The sequence below is a fragment of the Peromyscus eremicus genome, chromosome 3 (assembly GCF_949786415.1).
Source record: "Peromyscus eremicus chromosome 3, PerEre_H2_v1, whole genome shotgun sequence".
Lineage (NCBI taxonomy): Eukaryota > Metazoa > Chordata > Mammalia > Rodentia > Cricetidae > Peromyscus > Peromyscus eremicus.
This window is the reverse complement of record NC_081418.1, coordinates 123,808,125-123,829,290: the sequence shown is the minus strand read 5'-3', so window position 1 is coordinate 123,829,290 and position 21,166 is coordinate 123,808,125. Positions and strand designations below refer to the sequence as shown.

The following is a 21,166-nucleotide window of genomic DNA, read 5'->3' as shown; positions in this document are numbered from 1 at the left end:
GGAGAAACCTGGAAAGCACCACCTGAACCAAGTGATGATGTCAACATTAATAGGAGTGCGACATTGATAGCATGTGCTCTGTGAAATGTAAGGACCATTCTATCTCTGTTTCCTCCTCAAAACCCAACATCCCGAGTCACATTGCAGAGGGAGAGAGTCACTTAACCCCGGTTGAGGGTCATTTTATAAAATGTTTGACCAATCTCCAGAATGTCAAGGCCATCAAAACTAAAGAATGTCTGAGAAAAAACTCAACATGGCAAATAAGTGTAATGTAGCCTGCATGGAATTCTGGGGCAGAAAAATGATATCAGGTAAAGACTGAGAATGTGCTTCAGTTAGTAACAAAAATGGATTACTATTTACTTCGTTTGATGGGAGCTAATATATTACCCTAATGTAGTATGTTAACAGTGGAAGAAATTAGAAGTAAGGTGTATGGGAGCATTCTGTACTTTGAAATGTTTCTGATTGTAAAACTACCCTTAAGTTAAAAGCATACTAAGTTTAGTATTGAAGACTGAGCCCAGGGCCTTTTGCATGTTAGGCAGCTGCTCTACCACAGAGGTACACCTCTAGCATTTTACTTATTTTTCAATTGTTAAAAGTTACTTTTTGTGTATGTATATGGGCGCGCAAATGTCCCAACATGTGTGGAGATCAGAGGACAATTTGCTAGAGTTCTTTTTATCCACTATGTTGGTTTCAGGAATTGAACTCAGGTTGCCAGTCTTGATTGCAGTCACTGCTGTCCACTGAGCCATCTCACCAACCCTGGATTTTTGTTGTTGTTTTAAAGTGCCTTATGTAACACCTGTATGATTGGTATTGGTGTGAAAATATCCAGAGAATAGGAAAACTAAAGTCATCGAAACCAGTTTCTTCTGTGAGAAATTGGACACTGACTGCTTTAGGACTTTAGTGAATTTAGTTATTGAAATGTTCTATTTTCCTTTCATTTGATTGTTTTTGTTTTGAGACATGATCTATAGCCCAGCTCTCCTGGAACTCATTGCTCTTCCTGCCTTAGCCTCCAAAGTTCTAGTATTATAAGTGTGTCCCATCATGTCTGGCACTTTCCTTTTATTTAATATTATATATGTGTGTACACACGTATACATAGTTGTATAAATCAGTAAAATCTTGTCTGAACACAGTCTATAAAATTGCATTTTTGTTTTAAATTTAGGACATAGCATGAAAAAATAATTACACTTAAAAAAATTACTTTTACTATCTTTAGCTAGAACTTTGAATTTTCACACAGTGATTCTATGCATTGCAGCTTGGATGGGAAGGTATCCTGGCAGTTGGGAGCCAAGGAATACCACAAAGTCACACTGCACAACAAACCTCACACAAGAGATTTATTGGGAGGGAAAAAACCAGGAGGTTGGCTGCCTCTGCTGGGTGAGAAACAGCGGGGAACTGAGCAGAAGGCAAGGCTTATGTAGAGTTTCTTGCGGGGGAGGGGGGGGGGGGGATGGGGGGGTGCGGGATGGAACTTTTCAGGGTGAAGCTTTCCAGGGTGGAGGTTGGTGGGCTTTCAAGTCCAGAGCCTGGGCTTTTTACTCTGTAGGGTGGGGGCAGGGTCCAGCTGTTAGGGCAGTTCTGTGGGTGGAACCTGGCAGTTGGAGGTCCTCGGGGGAGGGGCTTACAGTGATTTCACTCTATAGGAGATGTTGCTTGGCCTTTATGTTTTCATCCTAACAGAAAACATGCGGCTGCACAGTGTGTTTTACCCTTTTCAGTTACCATCTTTATTAGTGTATGTGTACTTGTAACAGTGCTTTGAGTGGTGACTCTCAGGAATTGTGTGAAAGTACGGAAGGGTTGATGGGTTCTCCAGTGCTCCTTGCCTAAGGATATGTCCAGTAAATAAAAGGAGTTTCTTCTCTCAGGTAGTCCACACTGGTAACTTTAAAAAATTACTATTATTTCCTTTGGATAATCTGATTGTGCTAGATAGTTTTATGTCAACTTGGACACAAGCTAAAGTCATCTGAGAGAAGGAACCCTGTAAGAAAATGACTAAGATTGAGCTGTGGGCAAGTCTGTAGGGCATTTTCTTAATTAGTGATTGATGGGGGAAGGCCCAGCCTGTTGTTGGTGATGCTATTCCTTGGCTGATGGTCCTAGGTTCTATAAGAAAGAAGGCTGAGCAAGCCCTGAGAAACAAGCCAGTAAGCAGCACCCCTCCATGGCCTCTACATCAGCTCCTGCCTCCTGGTTCCTTTCTTGCTTGAGTTCCTGCCCTCATAAAACCAGAAATAGAGTTTTCTCCATGGGGAGCAAGACAGTAAGCAACTGAGTATGAGGAGTAGGGTCCCAAAAGCCAGCAGAGGAGTCAGAGACAGCCCCTGCTCCCACTGTTAGGAGTCCCACAAGAAGACCAAGCTATATAACTGCAGCATATATACAGAGGGCCTGGGTCAGTCCCGTGAAGGCTCCATGGTTGTTGGTTCAGTCTCTGTTGAGTCCCTATGAGCCCAGGTTAGTTGGTTCTGTGGGTTTTCTTGTGTCGGTGATCCTTCTGGCTCCTACAATCCTTCTCTTCCTCAGTATTCCCCAAGCTCCACCTAATGTTTGGCTGTGGGGTCTCTACATCTGTTTCGATCAGTTCCTGGATGAAGCCTCTCTGATGACAGTTGAGCTAGGCAACAATCTATGAATATAATAGAATATCATTAGGCATCATTATATTGACTTTTTTTTTTTTTTTGCCAGTTGTGTTTGTTAGAATTCCTAGCCACTCCCCCAGCTACATGACCACACATGCGCTGTCCAGTAGACAGGCAAGATGCTTAGACATCCCAGGGCCTTACATCCTATGTAATCTATGTGCTGCATGATCATGCAATCTATGTGCATGAGTGATGTAGCTATGTAAGCCCATATGCACATGTGTAGGGGGAACCTATGGAAAGCGGGTTCCACCTATCCCTCCCCTCTCTTCCTGCACAGTCATTCCATTCCATAAGCCTATGCACACCTCTTCTGTTCCCTTCCCCTAATAAACTGTTATAGTGCGTTTTGTTGTACCTCATGGCTTTTTTACACGGTAAACAGTGCCGCTTAATGAATAACATTGTGCCACTTAGTAAATAACAGTGTGTGGTTTTATCCTAGGTCTCTGGGCTATCCAAGAGGCTGAACTTTTAAAGTATTAGAATTTGTAAGACTGTAGGACTTTTTATGTTTGTAAAATGTTTTATATTGTAATGTTTATATTAATGTATGATCTTAGGGATAAACAAGAAAAGGAAAAGTTGTGGCTTTACAGTGATGTGTTTATATATCAAATTGACAAAGAGTTAATTGTATCGGATAGTTTTATGTCAACTTTATACAAAGTAGAGTCTTTTGAGAGAAGGGTACCTCAATAAGAAGTGGTGCCATCCCTGAGCCTGTGGTCCAGGATTATATAAGAAAGCAGGCTAAGCAAGCCTTGGGGAGCAAGCTCTGTGGCCTCTGCATCAGCTCCTGCTTCCATGTTCCTTCCCTGCTTGGGCTCCTGCTCTCACCGCTTTTGATGATGAATTATTTATATGGAAGTGTGAGTGAAATAAACTTTTTCCTCCCCAACTTTCTTTTGGTTGTGGTGTTTTATCACAGAAGTGATAACCCTAAATCCTAAGATATTAATGAACTTTTCATGATAGTTTTGATATTTGTAATAAATTATTGACTTATTTGCTTTCTCATTAATCCCAGATAGCAGATCTTAATGGTTGTTCGAATCCATGAATTGCCATGTCATAATGATCCTCTGTGAAGTTGTTGTGAGCCCATTGATTTTGATCAGGAGACTTCTAAAAATTACCTATTTTATTATTAGTTGTATACTTAAAATTCCTATAAACATTGCCATTTCATTCTGGGATCCATGCTCAACAAATGACTTGTTTTGTGCCGTCAGTCAGACCTGATCATTTCCCAAGGTTTGGGTGTTGATAACTGTCTTGTTGAGTTTTAGTTGACATGGTAATGATTGCATAAGGTTGATCTTTTTTGAAATTTTTTTGTATGTGGAATGTTTGCATGTGGGTGTGTGCAATTGAGCACATGGGTCCAAGTGCACTTGTGTGTTTGTTCTTTGGAGGTCATCCTTTATGACTCTTGAGATATCTTAAGATAGGCTCTCCCACTGAACTCGGAGCTTATTGATTTGGCTAAGCAGGCTGGGCCAGTGAGCTCTAGGTATCTGCCTATCTCTCCTCTCCCAGTGCTGAGATTACAGATTATGCTGCCATACCTGGCTTTTACTTGGGTGCTGGGGATCTCAATTTAGGACTGCATGCTTGCATAACAAATGCTTTGTCACTGAGCTATTTCCCAGTCCCTTTTTTTTTTAAACCATCTTTTTCTTTGAAACAAGGTCTTGATGTGTAGTCCAAGCTGGCCTTGAATTAATGGTCATCCTTCTGCTTCAATCTCTTGAGTGCTGGAATTACAGATGTGCATCATCATTCCCCAGTCAGCTTTTTTGAATTCTTGTTGCTGTCAGCCAAGTGGGAGTCTTGGGCATTATTACCATCAGTAATGTCCTGCTCATGTAGCTAGAGTTTGAACTTTTAGAGTAAGGTAAGATTCATTTGGAGACTCATCTGAGGATTGTGTAAGTACTTGTTAAGAACCTACCACACTACTTGTGCATACTAGTTGTGGGTCAAAGTTTACAAGAACAGACATTCTCCCAGACTAAGAAAAAAATAATTGGATAACTGCAAGAAAATATGATTGGTGTTTTCATAGGAGAGATAGAGGATGTTGGGAGAAGGGCAGCTGATCTACCTGTAGGGTCATCAGGCACCTGACTGGAATACTGAAGGATGAGAAAAGCTTTACCAAGCAAAGCAGTGCTTTGGAGGCAAGAAATGGAGAAAACTATAATTTCCAGTGAGATGGGGAAGCAGGCAGGGACTGAAGCCACAGTTAGTGATGGCATGTGTGATGCAGTGAGCAAGCAGTGCAGGCACCACAGTCAGACCCTGCCTGTAGGCCTGAGTCTGCTGCCCACCCTCTGGGCAAGCGGGACTTTTAAAAGTGCATTGCTGTTTATCAGATACCTACTTGGGAAATTCTTGTCCCAAGATATGTCTTCATGTGCTTAGTTTGATCATAAAAATGAGATCAATTTTCAACTGTTGAAGAATTTAATTATTCATTGAGAAAAATGAAGAACAGAAAGGAGTAGCTAAGCGTGTGCTTTTCAGAACACTTTGAGAAAAGTTGTAGAGACTGAAGGAACTCCTAGTTCCTTCTAACTGTTAGATATAGCAGTAACTGTTTGAATCAATATTCCCAGGACCCCAAGGTTGTGGCCAGTTAACAGCTAACTCTAGTTTACTTTTAAAAAATTAAAATCATAATCTCTTTGTCCTTGTACTGACATATAAAATTGGATGGGTTGAAAATAATACGTGATTTCCATTATCCTGTTGGAATTTTGTGTTTTTAACTGGAGGCTTGGGATTTTGTTGTTGCAGTCACTGTCACACTAGTTGTCTTTTAAATCAGGGGAGCAGGTAGGTTAATCCTGAGAACCCGAGGAAAGGGTTAGGATAGAATGCAAGTGTGTTCAAAGTAGAAGGTATGTTGAGAAGTCATAAATACAGTAACTGCTTTCATGGATGAAGGTCTAGGAGTTGATGCTGCTTCTCTATAGGGATATCTAACCACTCATTCAGTCCAGCCTAGGTATTTCCCTATTTCAGTGTGAGGATTTTCATCTGGCTACTACATTTTAGACTACTACTGCTTCCTGGCTTGGTAAGAACTGAATGTTAAAGTTAGGTGACGAGCTGCCAGGTAGGTCCTGCTTCCCTGTAGTAGGCTGGTTTTCTGTTCTTATTTTAGCTTAATGATGACTAGATAGCACTCCATTATCTCTTCCTAGAATGGTCATCTGGGTGCCTCATCGGTAGGCAAGACAGAATTAATTTGCAATCTCTCTGTTCTTTTTCCCTCCCACCCAGATACATTCTGGAACATGGGTACATATAGTAAACTGCTGATTTTGCTTGCTTTTATGGATTTTACCAAGTAAGCAGAACACACCGCTCTGGTATCTCAGAGGAATTCAAGTGTTACAGATGATGGGTTTCGTTTGCAGAGGTTTTTTTTTTTTTTTAGTTGATTCTGCAGAAGCCAATTTTAGAAGCCTTAAAGATGTCATTATATGCTTTTCTTGTTGTATTAAGCATATTTTAAAGTCATTTATAACCTATTACTGGGAGTATGGGTCATATTGCACATAAAGTATTAAAACATATCAGATTATTGGAAGCTCGTGGTAAACATAGTTTGGGAGGGATAGTTCTTACACACATTTAATGACTTAGTCTTAGTACTTCATTTCTTAAAAGAACAGAGTCCTAGGGAAGGTAAGTGTCTAATGACTGAGATCCAGTCATATCAGTGAGATTTAAAATTCTTGTCCTCCTTGGCTCGTAGACTGGAGTCATTCTGCCCACACTGATGCAGCTCAGGATAGTTGATATTGGCATCCTCTACTTGCACTGTTGAATTTGTAGTCTCAGAAAGAAAACAGCTATAGAGAATATATGTTAGCCTAAGCACCATCTTTGTACTAGACTTGAGCATCCCTATTATCAGAGAATTTGTCATCTCGTTAAGCTACATTGATAGGCAATATTCATCTTTGGAATGTTGCTTGTTCTATGATTCTCTGGGGGTGGGGGGCACTCTATCATCTACTGCTGTGATCTTGTCTTTTTATGTTGTTGTTTACGTGAGATGTTCATTCCCCTGATCGTTAAAAACAAAACAAAACAAAGTGACACCTCATGCTTTTGTCCCTGTGCCCATTTAACTGGAGAAGTTTGGTACCTATTTGAAATAGTCAATATTTGGATAATTTAAAAGAATTTCCCTTACATTTGGTAGTTGTTATCTCAGAGATACTGCTTTTGTTTTAAGTTTCAAGCTAAACAAGCACACATATTTAATTCTGGTTCAAACTTGAATTCTTCCAGAGAGCCAAGAGAAACAATGTCTTCTGATTTCCTTAAAAAGATTGAAACCACTCAGCACTTTTATAAGAGTCACTTCTCTCATTAAGTGTTTCAGTCTCTTTCCTTCAACAGACTTAGAAAATGGTAGTATTTTGGTAGCATACCAGGATTTAAAAGAAAAAAAAAAAAGATGCTGGAGCCTGGAGGTGCCTTCTTTGGCCTTCAGCTACCTAAACCTCATTGGATGCTGAGAGTTAGTGCCTGGTATACCACCAATCTCTGGGGGCTAGGGAGAGCACACTGCTTAGGAGCTGTGCTGTTACATGCCACCCTAGTATGTTGTTGAGTAGTGGAAGGAGAATGTCTATGTAGACAAATAGTGCGGGTAGGAGGACAGCAGCAGCATTTGAAATCTCCCCAGTTTCTGACAAGTAAGGGTCCATTCAAAGAGGAATGTTACTTAATTTCACAAACTCCAATGAAACAGTAAAGCTCTTAGTTTTTCAGTTCTCCAAGTCCTCAGAAGGCACCAACGTCAGATTAGTATAAGTTTTGAGAGTGTTGAAGTTGAATTGAACAAACAGTTGAAATATTAAAACTAGCAAGTTTTTGAGTTCCCCAGTCCATTTCTTTTGTGTAATAGCAGAACTTCAGAGGAAGCACAGAGGGAAAGATGTACTGTTTTCAAAGAAGAATTATCAGTTCGTGTATTAAACATACGGTTTTCTTCTAACAGTGAGAATGCCAACTCTCTCCTAGTTAGAAACCCTGTTTTAGGATCCAGAGAAAGGTGTGCTGCATGTGGCTGAGAGGCTTGACGTAGAGATCACATTATTTGCACATGGAACGGGGAAGGCTCACATATTAGGGATCAGAAGAGGGGAACAGATTTCACTGTTGCAGGAGGCAACTTCATTAAAATACTATTTTAGTTAGGGTAGCTGGATCTAGAAGTAGTTCTTATTCTAGAACTTGTGGCATAATTTGGTAGAAATACTTTGGACATAAAAGAAAGAATAATAATATTTTTTCTTACAGAGATTAATATTTTTGAAAACATTTTAGCGTAGACATGCTTTCTGAGTACCTGGAAACTGGGAAGGAAGGGATCTGGAAACAGGAGAGTGGACAGAAGCCATAAGCTAATGGTTTGCCAAAAGAGAAGGGCAAATTGAAAGCATTTCTCATCTGTAAAGTTATCACGTATCTTAATGTTTGAGGGTACGACTATAGGGACACTATTACACTGTTGTACACTGTTACTGTACAACTGTAAGAACATTACTGTTAGAATGCTTTACAGAACAACCAATGGGGAAGGGACTCTGAGGAGATCAATTGAAAATCCAGTTGCTTCACCTTTACTTGGTATCTGGATGAGTGTCTTACCAACACACCTTATTCACATACAACAGGGCCTACCCAGGTTTAGCCACTACCCATTACATCATTGCTTCACCTATCTCTCTCCACCCCCAAACCCCAAATCAGGGTCTCATGAGTCCCGGCTGACTTTAAATCATATACTGAAGATGTTCTTGAATTCCTGGTCCTCCTGCCTCTCCTTCCAAGTGTTAGAATTACAGGTCAGCTCCACTATGCTGGCTCCATTGCATTGTAGAGACTAGAACACTGGCCTGGCCTGGTGGCATGCACCTTTAATCTCAGCACTGCAGAGGCAGGCATGTCAGGCCTCAGCTTTGTGGGCACGTGCACTCATATGCAAACCACTCCTTAGACACACCACATACATACACTTATAATTAAAATAAATCTAAAAGAACAGAAAACTGGAAATTACTTAAGAACACTGTGGAGGGCTCAGGTTTTTATCTTTAGAGGCAAGTTCATTAACTAATGCATCCACCTACTGAAGTACCATGTGATTGATAATGGAATATCTCTTCAGTGTTAAAGAGAGTCCTAGGATACATTATCTAAAAGAGTAACATTTGGAACAGCAAATGTAGCTTACTGCTTTTATTCTAAATGGAGGAAGATAGTGAGTGCTTTTATTTGATTTTTTCACAAAATAAACTAAAAAAATAAGAAGTGCACTGTTGAGGAATAAGTAAGTTTAGAAATAAGAAAAGCTGCCGGGCGGTGGTGGCGCACGCCTTTAATCCCAGCACTCGGGAGGCAGAGGCCGGCGGATCTCTGTGAGTTCGAGGCCAGCCTGGGCTACCAAGTGAATTCCAGGAAAGGCGCAAAGCTACACAGAGAAACCCTGTCTCGAAAAAACCAAAAAAAAAAAAAAAAAAGAAAAGAAATAAGAAAAGCTAATAAAAGTGGTTACATGTTGGAGATACCAGGACCAGGGTAGATGGGAACAATGATTCGAAAGTAAGTGTGTGTGTGTGTGTGTGTGTGTGTGCGCGTGCGCGCACGCACGCGTGTGCATGTATGTGTGTATGTATGTATATATGTATGTGTATATGTGTGTGTGTATGCGTGTGGCGCATGTGTGTGAGGAGCTGATGTAGCCCAAGTAGGCTTTGAATTTACTGTATAGCAGAGGATGACCTTGAACTTCCCCAAGTACTGTGATTACAGGTTTGTACCAACATACCTACTTTCTGCTGTGCTGAGGATCAAACCTTGGGTTTTGTATGTTCTAAGCAAATATTCTACCAATTTAGCTACATCTCTAGCCCTCAGTATGTATCTCTTGATGATTTTATCTTGAATCATGTAAATATTTTAAAGAAAAAGTATAGACACCTTTACCTTTGAAATAAAATTTTGAAGTCATTGTATCTTAGGTGTTATATGTTAATTAGTGAAGGCTGATGGTGTTGGCAAGACAGATGTATTGATGAGGCTTTATAATTTATGAATTTTGTAAATTAATATTAGCATTGAATTTTTAAAAATGCCTTTTGCACTTGGAAAGTTTGCCATTATATTCAACTTTTAGCTGTTACTAATGTGACATTTTATGAATTTAATACTGCCACAATTTTTTTTAATAACGTACTTTATTGTTTGATGTTTTGCTATATCAGTTTTGAGGGTACAATATGTATGAACTTTAGAGAACTCCTGAAAGCTAAATGGTTATTTATTCACCTAGCGAATTTTGTTTGAAATTTTAGAAAATAAACATAGGACTGTGAAATAATTCTCTAGTGTCATTTGTACTTTTAAAAGTGCTTATACTGGATGATAACTAAGCTAGACTGTCTTTTGGTTTGGAGGGAATCTTTGTACAAGATGTAGTCATATCAAGTCTGTGAATTTCCTTTGCTTCCATGAAATCCATGTACCTTGCCATCAGGTGTCTTTGTTCCAGTGTAGGAGTTAGCTCAGCCATTGGCTCTGTGCATGTTTAAAGATGTGGTATGTAGAAGGTGGTTGGGTTTCTTTCACTCATTGATGAAATGAAATTTGATTTTGCTTTGCCAGCCTTCCTAGGTTACTTGGTCATGTACTGGGACTACTTTGTTAACTAAATATAAGCTTCATTGCTGCTGTTTTGTAAGATTAGATAAATACATCTTTTTGTTACTTGTCATCTAAGGCCTTGTCATCTTAGTTTTTTAGCTCTCCTGGAGCTCAACCAAGCTCTTCTTAACCATGCTTTATCCATGAAGCTTGCAATTGGTTGTCTAATAAAACCTTACTGATAGGAATGTAGGGGAGGTATTGTTCATTTATTGTTAGAAGTATTAAGGATTAAGAAGTATTTAACTATGTAATTAAAAGGGAGGTTTATTTTGTGGGGTAACTTACAAGTAAAGGGATAGGTTACACGGTCTGGGAAAGGTTAAGTGCTGTTCAGCGGTGTTCTCTGGAGAACTCTGCTTGGTCTACCTCCAGCGTCCAGGATCCAGGAACCAAGAGAACAGGCACATCCAGATCTCAGGTCTTAAGGGCTCCTGTCTCAGCCCTGCCTCGTAGGCGTGACAGTTACCAGAAGCTTCAATGGGGGTAGTACTTCCAGGTCAAAGCTGGAACAGCTACCCCCTTTTGTCTAAATAAGAAAGTTCTAACCTAATACAAAACTATATACAATAGGAGTGATTATCAAATATTGTCCAGGAGGAATAAGGGATAATGACCTAGACAAGATGGAGCTACAACCAACACGAACAATATCAAAAAAGAGACACATACTAAAATTCAGAGAAGTCTGGAGCATGGGTAGATGGCATGTTACAGGGAGCATTCCAAAAGGTGCCTTATCCTGAAGACTTGAATCTAATACTTAATATATTCTAGCTAAGATAGAAGATTGTAACTGTAACTGTTAAGTCTTCAATCTCATCAAAGACCTGAGAAGGAATATAATAATACCTGAAAAAAAGAAAAGAGGAAGTGCTGTGGATATCGCTCTGTATGCTGTGAATGTGTTGCTCTGATTGATTAATAAATAAAGTGCTGATTGGCCAGTAGCCAGGCAGGAAGTATAGGCGGGACAAAGAGAGAGGAGAATTCTGGGAACAGGAAGACTGAGTCAGGAGTCACCAGCCACACACAGAGGAAGCAAGATGTGAAGGCAGAACTGGGAAAAGGTACCAAGCCATGTGGCTAAACAGAAATAAGAATTATGGGTTAATTTAAGTGTAAGATCTAGCTAGCAAGAAGCCTGAGCCATTAGGCCAAAGAGTTTAAATTAATGTAAGCATCGATGTGTTTATTTGGGTCTGAGTGGCTGCAGGCCCGGGCAGGACTGGAGAAAACTCCAGCTACATTAACTCTTGCAGATGAATAGTATTTGAGTTTCTGCTTCCACTGGCTGAAGCAGCATGGCTGACGGATGATCTTGGCATTCTTGTTTTTTTTTTTTTTTTTTTTTTTCTGCTGTAATCTTTCTGAGCTTCTGTACATCTTGCAAATGGCAAGAAACCTAGAGCAGGTCTGAATTAAAGTTAATGTGTGTAAGGTAATTATCATGGTGGTTGGTAAGAGTAGTTACTCAGAAAAATGGTAACCTTTTGTCATCATTGAGTTATTTTTATAAAAAAAATCTATGAATGTTGACTTTTATTATGTCACTATTAGCCCACTACTAGAGTATTTAGCATATAAGCTATTAGCTTACCCTACAGAACAAATTACTAGAAATCATGCTCTGAGGAAGGATTCATGCTAATGGGCAGCATTTACTGAAAGATCCTTGTCAGGCAGGTTTTATACCCTTTTAATGATTCCTCTGGTGATTTGTGCTCAAGGGAGATGTTTTTTATTTTAATGTTACATATCCTCAACCACATTCAAATTATTGCCACAATGAAGACACTTGGAAATAGGTAACTATTAGATAATAGAAAATTCCACTTGTAAGTAATTTTTAATCCACAGGATTTTTATAGCAAACGTTTGCGTTTTTCCTGCTGCTCAGTACCCTGCGTACCTGCCAAGCTGGATAAATAACAGGCTCTGATGATTTTGCACCTGGTGTCATAGAAACAGTGGGAATCAAAGATTAAAGTGGTGCATATAGTGATCAGGTTTCCTGGGGCAAATTGAAGCAGTGCTGTGACAGTTATTTGGAAAATCCCGGCTCAAACCTGTTTTATGAAAGTGGAGGCAACATTGATTGAACACTTACTATGTGCCAATGTGTGTACTTAACATTTAGTGTGCTGTATTGATTCTTCTTCCCTGGAAAAATACGTGTCCTGACTAGAAATATGGGCTTTGAGGCTTAGAAAGGTTCCAGAACTTGCCTAAGGTTGAACATTCAGTGACAGGAACAGGAGTCCATCTTAGCAATGCTGTCACTAAAATCTGTGCATGTTCCCCCCCGGCCCCTCAACTTTACATCATAGCTTTGCAGGAGTATTTGATATCTTGTCAGCTTTGGTAGTAAAATCTTTACTGTTTGATGAAATTGTCTGCTAGAAAAGGAATATGCAGCCGGGTGGTGGTGGCACACACCTTTAATCCCAGCACTCAGGAGGCAGAGACAGGCGGATCTCTGTGAGTTCGAGGCCAGCCTGGGCTACCAAGTGAGTTCCAGGAAAGGCACAAAGCTACACAGAGAAACCCTGTCTCGAAAAAAACAAAAAAAAAAAGAAAAGGAATATGCAAATAGCCTTTTCTTTAGAAGTAATGTTCAGAGAGCAAGAATGCCATTCTCAGCTATTCCAAGGTGCATGTGCACCCTCATCTTTCTCAAGTTTGAGCTGAAAATAAGGTCTAAATGATGAAAAGTTAGAATCTTCCAGAACCCAGGTTGGGATTCAGAATTTAAGATTCATATAATTGTCAGTGAGACTTTCTCACATGTAATCTATATAATAATATCCACAATAGCTGGATAGATGGTGACATCAGAGGACACAATCTCAATACTCTTCCATAGTTATGCTGTAACTTTCATGTGCCAGACCTCCTGCTTATCCAGCTTCTTAAATTACAGTCTTCCAAATGTTATAAAGCTAGCTGGTAGAGATGCTGAAGTTTATGCAGAAGTTTTTTTGCTCTAGATGTAAAAGTTATGTTTGTGTAGGATTGCACATGCTCTGACCCTGGGTATGTCAGAGTGAGTAATTAAATTTCTCCTAAGATTTTTTTAAAAATGTCTTAATGGTTTTTTAGAATTTTTTTTTTTATCTTCAAGGTGAATTAAAATGACCAAATCTTCAAAAATATTAATTGCTTCTGTCTACAGGAAAGAAATCCTTGAGTGATAATTTTAGTAACATTAACTTAAGTGTGGAGTCCCTTTGTAAAATCCTAATTATGGGATTGCATGCTTAGTGTCTAACATCTGGCTTTTGAGAAGGACTCGGTGTATGAATTACTTCAGATAGGTTTGAACAGTTTTGTCTGGTATGTGTTCCTATCAACTCTTAGTATTCAGTGATGGCAAAAATTGAAGTAGTAGATATAACATAGAGCCTGAAACTTCATAGCTAGCACACTTGACACTTCCTAGACTTTGTATCAGTCAGTTTTTGATTTTGTGATCATTCTCCTGAGAGACTAAGATGTAGTGGAAAGTGTTGCTGGAAGTTTTCCTGTGTCCTGCCTAGCCCACAGTTGGGATAAATCTCTCACCCACAGTCCTGTAGCATTTTATAAAATAATCACACAGAGGCTTAATATTAATTATAACTGCTTGGCCATTAGCTCAGGCTTATTACTAACTAGATCTTACACTTAAATTAACCCATAATTCTTATCTATGTTTAGCCATGTGGCTTTTTCAGTTCTGCCTTGTCATTTTGCTTCCTCTGTGTCTGACTGGTGACACCTGACTCAGCCTTCCTCTTCACATAATTCTCCTTGTCTGCTTGCTTCACCTATACTTCCTGCCTGGCTACTGGCCAATCAGCATTTTATTTATCAACCAATCAGAGCAACACACATTCACAGCATACAGAACGACATTCCACTGCAGGAAAGAAATGAAAATTGAGGACACTGGGAAGCTGCCTGCATAGCTGGGCATCAGTGTTGAAGACAGGAGAAAGCACCTTGGTGTGCTTTGTGAATCTGCAATCTGTTTTCACTGAGGCATTATTGCATACATCTCAAGTGTATGCCATGTGCATTGCACATATTCCCTTTAGTAGTCAGTGACTGTGCTGGTTGATTTGAAAGCACCTAGGAAAAGCGATCACAGACTACCAGCTTCTGACAGGACTGAAACTGGAACTTGCTTTGTAAACCAGGCTAGCCTGGAACTCAAAGCCTGCTTCTGCCTTGAGAGTGCTGGGATTAAAGGTGTGTGCCACCATGTCTGGCCATAACCTTTTTTTTTTTTAAAGTCATTTTAAAGTGTTTTTGGTGGTGGGTGGGGGTATTGGACAAGAAGCAGACTTTACTATTTCTTCTGACCATGTGACACTGGTCAGCAACATAATCAAGTATCTCCCCAACTCCCAGAAATACTGCCAGCCACATTGTCAGGGGACATGAAAGAGTAAATTGCAGGTTTCTTCTGCAATTAGAACAGTTACTGCATAACAAAGAGGAGCCAGAATTGAGATTTTGTGGCCAGAAAGATTTAAACCTCTTCTGTGGGAATGACAGCGGCAGTGGGCATGTGCCCTCCCCAGTGAGGGACTATGTGGGTCTGCCTTCCAGAGAGTAATAAAGTCAGTGAAGTCAGCTAACTGACTGCAGGGCTTGCTGCCCTGCTTCCTCTTCTAATAAAAACTCCAGTTCAGTAATTGTTTACTAGGAAAAGTTTGTTCCAGTCCTGTGTTAGGTGAAATTGATTAACGAAGAAGTGGTCATTGTTCCTAGCTTTTGAGAGGGGCAACTTCTTAGTGGGAGACAATAGTACATGCTTGGGTACTGTGGCATGCTGGGTTAGGGGTCCCGAGTACAGGGACCTAAAGGAATGATTGCAGTGCATATGTAGATAAGTCAGAATTGACTGGCGACAGGCTAGTGTCCCACCATTTAAAAAATCGTATGTGTATACTGCTATATGAATAAACACAACTGAAGTATTACTGAGTTCACATCTGTTGCTTATCATGTGGTTATTTTTCAAGCCACAGATACCAGGAGCTCCTTGTTCTCAGAAGCTCAGGGAATGTACTAGAAGTATGGGGGTTACACATGCATTTCAACTGGACAACCTCTCACCACCCCTTCATGAAACCCCTTGAGAATCTAAGGACTTGGGGAAATACACTGAATGAGACATTTGGTGCAAAGCTGTCTTTGATGATCTCTGTGGCCCCTTTTGTCTAGGTGTCCTAGGGAAATGCTGCTTCGGTATGGTTTGTCAGAAATGTTTGCAAATGCTTCATTGGTACTTTAAATCTTCATAATTTAAAGCTTTTGTTATTTGTTAGTGTATCATCGGAGACATTATTCGCATTTAGTATTTTCGACCCTGTTGTTTCTCACCCTAGCTTTCCTCTTTCTGCTGGGTGATATTTGTTTTTGAGTGTCCCATATGGTTCCCGTGACATTCTATGTAGAATGTCTAGAAAAGTGTATTTGATACTGGTGGACACATGGCCTTTCTAAAGTCATTTTTATTGATTATATGAGAACAAGATGCTAAAGCTTTCAAATAGTTTTTCCTTTTAAAGGACTAATTCATGCTCCCTATGACCTTATTTTTCATGCACCACTCGAGAGTGTGGCATTTTAAGCTAGATCATATTTTTATAACACATTTCCATTATTAGCACTGCTCACATGCATTATGTTTTACTCTATGTTGGTTACCAAGAGACTAAAAGCCACTTGGCCAGTTACCTCTTGGGGATCTCATCACTAAAATTTAGTTTTTAAAACACAATCTCTTTCTCTTTTCCTTTTTGATAGTAGTGCTGGGAACTGACCAAATTGTAATGTTATCTTTGATTAGCATAGCAGATTAAAAAGCCTCATGTCATTGCTCTGTCTTAGATTCAGGTTTTATGTTGAGAGATTTATTTAAGCTTTGTTTATTGTTTTCATCATTGATAACTCATTAAAGTTTTTATGGCTTTTTGAAATTTAGTTGGCATATAATAAATTGTAAATATCTAAGGGACCCAATTTGAAGAGGTTCCACATACCATAGGTGTGTGACTATGAAACCATCTTCATAGTGTGGATGGTGAATATGCCTACCCTTTCCTATTGCCTTGTGCCACTTTGTCCTTCCTGCTGACCCTAGCTCCTCAGTGCTCATGTTTGGATCAGGAAAGACCTCACAGTGTGGCATTGCTGACACATGTCCTTTTAGTTCCAGTTCAGACATCATAAGAGATCTTCTGGAGGAAGAGGAAGCCTGGGAAGCATCTCACAGGTGAGTTCTCACTGTCAGCAAGTGTGTGAGCTGGAGCCTGAGAAATGGGAGCCCTGTGCAGCTAATTCTAGACAAGACATTGTGCTTTCAAATGGACTAAGAGACTAATAATCCAGGTGGAAAGCAAAGACTTGTGCTGTGTTTCTTGTCTGTGTGGTCTCACTGTGGAACTGGAGTCCTGGTGTAATAACTAGTTACTTGTTGATGTCCTTTCTGTCTCCTTGTTATTCCTTTGGACAGTGTGATAATTTGCTAAGCACAGGCTCGGGGTAAATAAAAAAGACAATCCTTCCTCATGTCTGAGGTGAATTTCTCCTTCTGCCTCCTCCTTACCCACTTGTCTGGAACCACTTTTCTTTGTCCTTCTTTCTCTTACACAGGCAGCCTCTCCCTTTTAGCTGGGTCTTTCTGCAGCCACAGGTCAACCTCCTTCCCGCTTCCTTAGTCGTGATGTCATCTTGCAGTTTCTGGTTCTTTATCTTCCATTTCTAGTCTTCTTTGAAGGCCTCCATACTGCTAAATCCAGAGGCCATTTTCAGAATTCACTTTCCTTGCCTCATTAGCAGTGTTTTATACTAAGCAGGAAGTTCAGAAGTTCAAGGTCATCCTCAGCTTTGTATCAAGTTTGAGGTCAGCCTGGGCTACATGAGACCCTGTGTTCAAAATAAAAAAAAATGATGATGATGGTGTTTTAAGATAAAGTAGAATATATTCGAAGTGGATAAAAATGCTACAATAGAAGGTATCTGGATAACACCAAAGAAGACAGAGATGGTGGAATGGAGAAATGGCACACACACACACACACACACACACATACACACACACACACACACACACACACACACAAAAGCAACACACAAATTCTGCTCTATGAGTGATGGGGATATAACCCAATCAGAATACAGACACTACAGAATGGATTGAAAAAAGCTGCGCTGTGCCCTGTGCTTTGTCTACAAAGGACACATCTTTGATTCCAAGACACCAATATATTGAAAGCAAAAAAATAGAAAAAGATATGTCATAGCCATCCTGAAGGAGGCTTATTTAACGATAGTGTTGACAAGATAGACTTGAAGGTAAAAAGTGTAACAGAGCCAAAGACATTTATAATCTTGAAAAGGTCAATCTATCAAGAAGACAAAATGATTGAAAACATATATACATGTAACAAGAGTCCAGAGTACATGAAGCAAAAAGATGGAATGGAAAGCTACCACAGGCAGCAAGAAGTAAAATTTCATCCAGCCCCCCCCCCCAAAAAAAAAACCATTGCCATGAACACAGACTCCCTTTCATCACAGCCCTACAGCCCTTTGTGGATAGAGGCCATGCAGGTTACAGTGGGCCTGCAGAATTGCATGCTGATGGTGTACCACTCACCAGTGGGCTTCTGCCTTCCTCAGAGAATAGTTTCCTAAAGCAAAAGAACTTGGGAATTCTCTGGCTCTGTGAGTCCTTCATGTTCTCCAGGCACAGGCCCATCTCTGCTCTTTTAAAGTGCTATGTCAGGAACAGTGTTCAGACACACTGAACCGCAGACCTTCCTGGGGTCTCATTCTTCTCTTTTCTCTATTTATTTGCCTTTTCGTTTTCTTCATACTGTTTCTCAAAGAACACTTTTAATTTTGATGAAATGTGTTATGTCTATTTTAATTACTCTTGTCCTACCTAGGAAACCTTTTCCTAACCCAAAATCGCTCAGTATTTTTCTTTTATGGCTTAGAAGTATTAGATTTTACATTAAGGTTTGTAACCTATTTCAGGTACATTTTTATAAGTGTCATAAGGTGTGGCAATGACAGGTTCAGTGGTTCTTTTGTGTATAAGGCATTCCCATTGCTGTAACATTAAGTATTAAAGAGATGACCCATGTCTATTTCATATGTGTGTATAGATTTGTTTCTGGAATCACTCTTATGTTTGTTGATCATGTAGATGTCTTTTTAACATTTTGTAATTGGTGTTTGATAATGCCTTAAATCAGGTAATGTGAAACTTATTTTTTAATAAATGTGTAATGGTTTATATTAGGTTTATTTATTGTTGTATTACTTTTGATAAATGTGTAAGGTGGCAGAGGAAGGGTTGAAATGTTCCTTGGTAGTGTAGCTGCTATGGCCTGGTCTAAAGCTGAGATGATCCTTGGACCAGACTGGCTGTACTCTTCTGTATGTCATTTCCATTTAACATGTAGGTTCTGCCGAGCTCTTCTGGTCTTTGATAGATAACCTGCTGCAAAATGGGACGATCCTGGTAGAGAGTGGCAGTCTTTAGCATCCACAGGGGACTATTGCATCATGGACTAGATGGCTTAAACAATAGAAATGCATGTTCCCGCAGATAGAATTGATCATTGAATGCTCTCATTTTTGGCCATTTTCTGCTTAATGACTTTTAAAATGGTGTTGGGATTATGCTGTTTCAAAAGCTCAGAATTCTAGGACCAGCAAGATGACTCGGTGGGTAAAAATGCTTGCAGCTAAGCTGATGACCTGAGTTTGATTCCCCAGGCTTATATGGTAAAAATAGAGAACTTGCTCCTGTGAATCATCCTTGTACACAATATACACACTGTCTGTCTGTCTGTCTGTCTGTCTGTCTGTCTCTCTGTTTCTCTCTTCAGACAGCATCCCTGGATTGGCTATGTTAGTGTAGGCTCTGAGTGGAAGTTTGGCCAAGGTTAAACTTCATTCTTTTATTGGGCTGTTGTAGGTTGGCAAGACATGGCCCATGAACCAAATCTGTTCCACTGTCTGATTTTGTTAATAAAGTGTTATTAGAACATAGCCATGCATTCCTTTACCTGTTGGTTCATATTACTTCATTGTTGTTTCATGTTACAACAGAGTCAAGTAGTGGCAGCAGAATTGTCAAAGCCCAAAATATTTGGACCATTATATAAAAAATTGCTAGCCCTTGTTCTAAATCAGAAGAATCTAAACCATTTGGTTGAGTACATTACTGGCTGAGAACCCCTTCTTTGACCCACCCTAGCAAAAGTGGGGAGCATAAAGAGTCTCTGTAGGTTTTCTAAAAATGTCCTTATCCCTCCTGCATCTGACCCTTATGGATAAAAAGACCGGATGAATGTGGGAGATGGTTTAAACAGAGATGACATTCTAACTAATGGGAAAGGACACACTGATTTTTGTAGAGGGGAAGGAGTACTAATAACACTGGCATCTGAACAGAGGAACTCCTAGGCTATGGAAGTTGTAGACACAAAAAGACACTGGTGGACTCTGGAGTTCAGAGCAATCTGTGGAAGGCTCTTCACACTGGAAACATGCCATTGTGAGATTCTCCCGATGGTTGCAAGTGCCTTGGGTTTTCCTGCCTGCTCTCCCCTGTCGGGTGACTTGGAACATAATTTGATCTTCCTTCATCATAGCCTTCTTCTGAACTGTTCAGCAGATCCTGCCCTTTCTCACACAGAAACATGTCTTTGGGTTCTCCATTCTCATACTGTTGTTCAGTTGTCCCACCTGCTGGTGGCATGTACAGATGAGATGGCAGTCTCTTCAAAACCAGGAGTGGATTTAGTTATTTGAACTGAGTAAGAAACTATCCTGATGTTACTAACTGATAATCTCTTAAGAAGTGTAGTCAACTTGTGTACCCCACTTGATGCTGATGCCATTTGTGGGGGAAACCAGCAGGTATGAGTGCTTTTTTCTTTTCAGGAGCACTATTGTGGGGAGCATTTCAAACTGTGCTGCTGTATGGAAGCTAGGTATTAATATTCCTTCATCTCAGAAACGTGACAACACACTAGTGATGATCATTATTAGATTTTAAAACACCACTGGTAGATTATGAGGCCCTCAGACAACTGTGGAGAGCTCTCCAGATTGAAGCTGCCTTTTGTTACTCAGGATTTTCTAGAGCAATGTGGGTGGTGGTGTGTGCATACCCTGCTATTCCTACAATAAGAACCATCCAATTGTTTGTCCTTGATTTTAGCTGAGGTAACCGATAACCACATTGCCTCTGGAAGGTATTTACGAGTGCCTTAAGTGTAGAGACCCACAGAGGTTTCCTAGTGAGAACTTACTCACGGTCTGAGAATCTGAGCTTGTTTTCCCCAGCAGGGCTGCATAAGGGGATGATTGGACCATGGGTGTGGTTACCAGGTGTTTGGAAGGGTCTGCACTTGGCTGTGCAGTGTGCTTTGATCTAGCAAAGGGGAGGTCTTTTGCCCTGCCCTGTAGACTGTAGACGAATTTCTAAACAGTCTTATTAAATAAGAAACAGAGCCAAATACAGAGGTAATAGCTGAAGAGATCAGAGCGAATAGCCACTACTAGCCTGAGCTTACCACCAGCAGTAGCTTCCACAGAGAGAGCTTCTTCCTGTCTAAACTGAGCTTTTATTGCCTTCCTGTTCTGCCTCCTCATGGGCTCTAAGCCCAGCCACATGACTTCCTCATCACTGCCTGTCTATACAGACCTCCAGGTCTCTATGGTACTGG

The 21,166-nt window shown here is 40.2% G+C and overlaps 1 protein-coding gene across 8 annotated transcripts in view; it reads left to right on the top strand.

Moving 5' to 3' along the window:
• Positions 1 to 21,166, top strand: part of Rad18 (RAD18 E3 ubiquitin protein ligase) — a 96,405-nt gene that overhangs the window by 67,357 nt on the left and 7,882 nt on the right. For 6 of the 8 annotated variants that reach the window (XM_059258315.1, XM_059258317.1, XM_059258313.1 and 3 more), the window contains one exon: positions 16,627 to 16,689. The exons of the other annotated variants lie outside the window; for them this stretch is intronic. In XM_059258315.1, the coding sequence (XP_059114298.1) occupies positions 16,627 to 16,689 (63 nt within the window). The remainder of the gene's footprint in view (positions 1 to 16,626; positions 16,690 to 21,166) is intronic. 8 annotated transcript variants of the gene reach the window in all.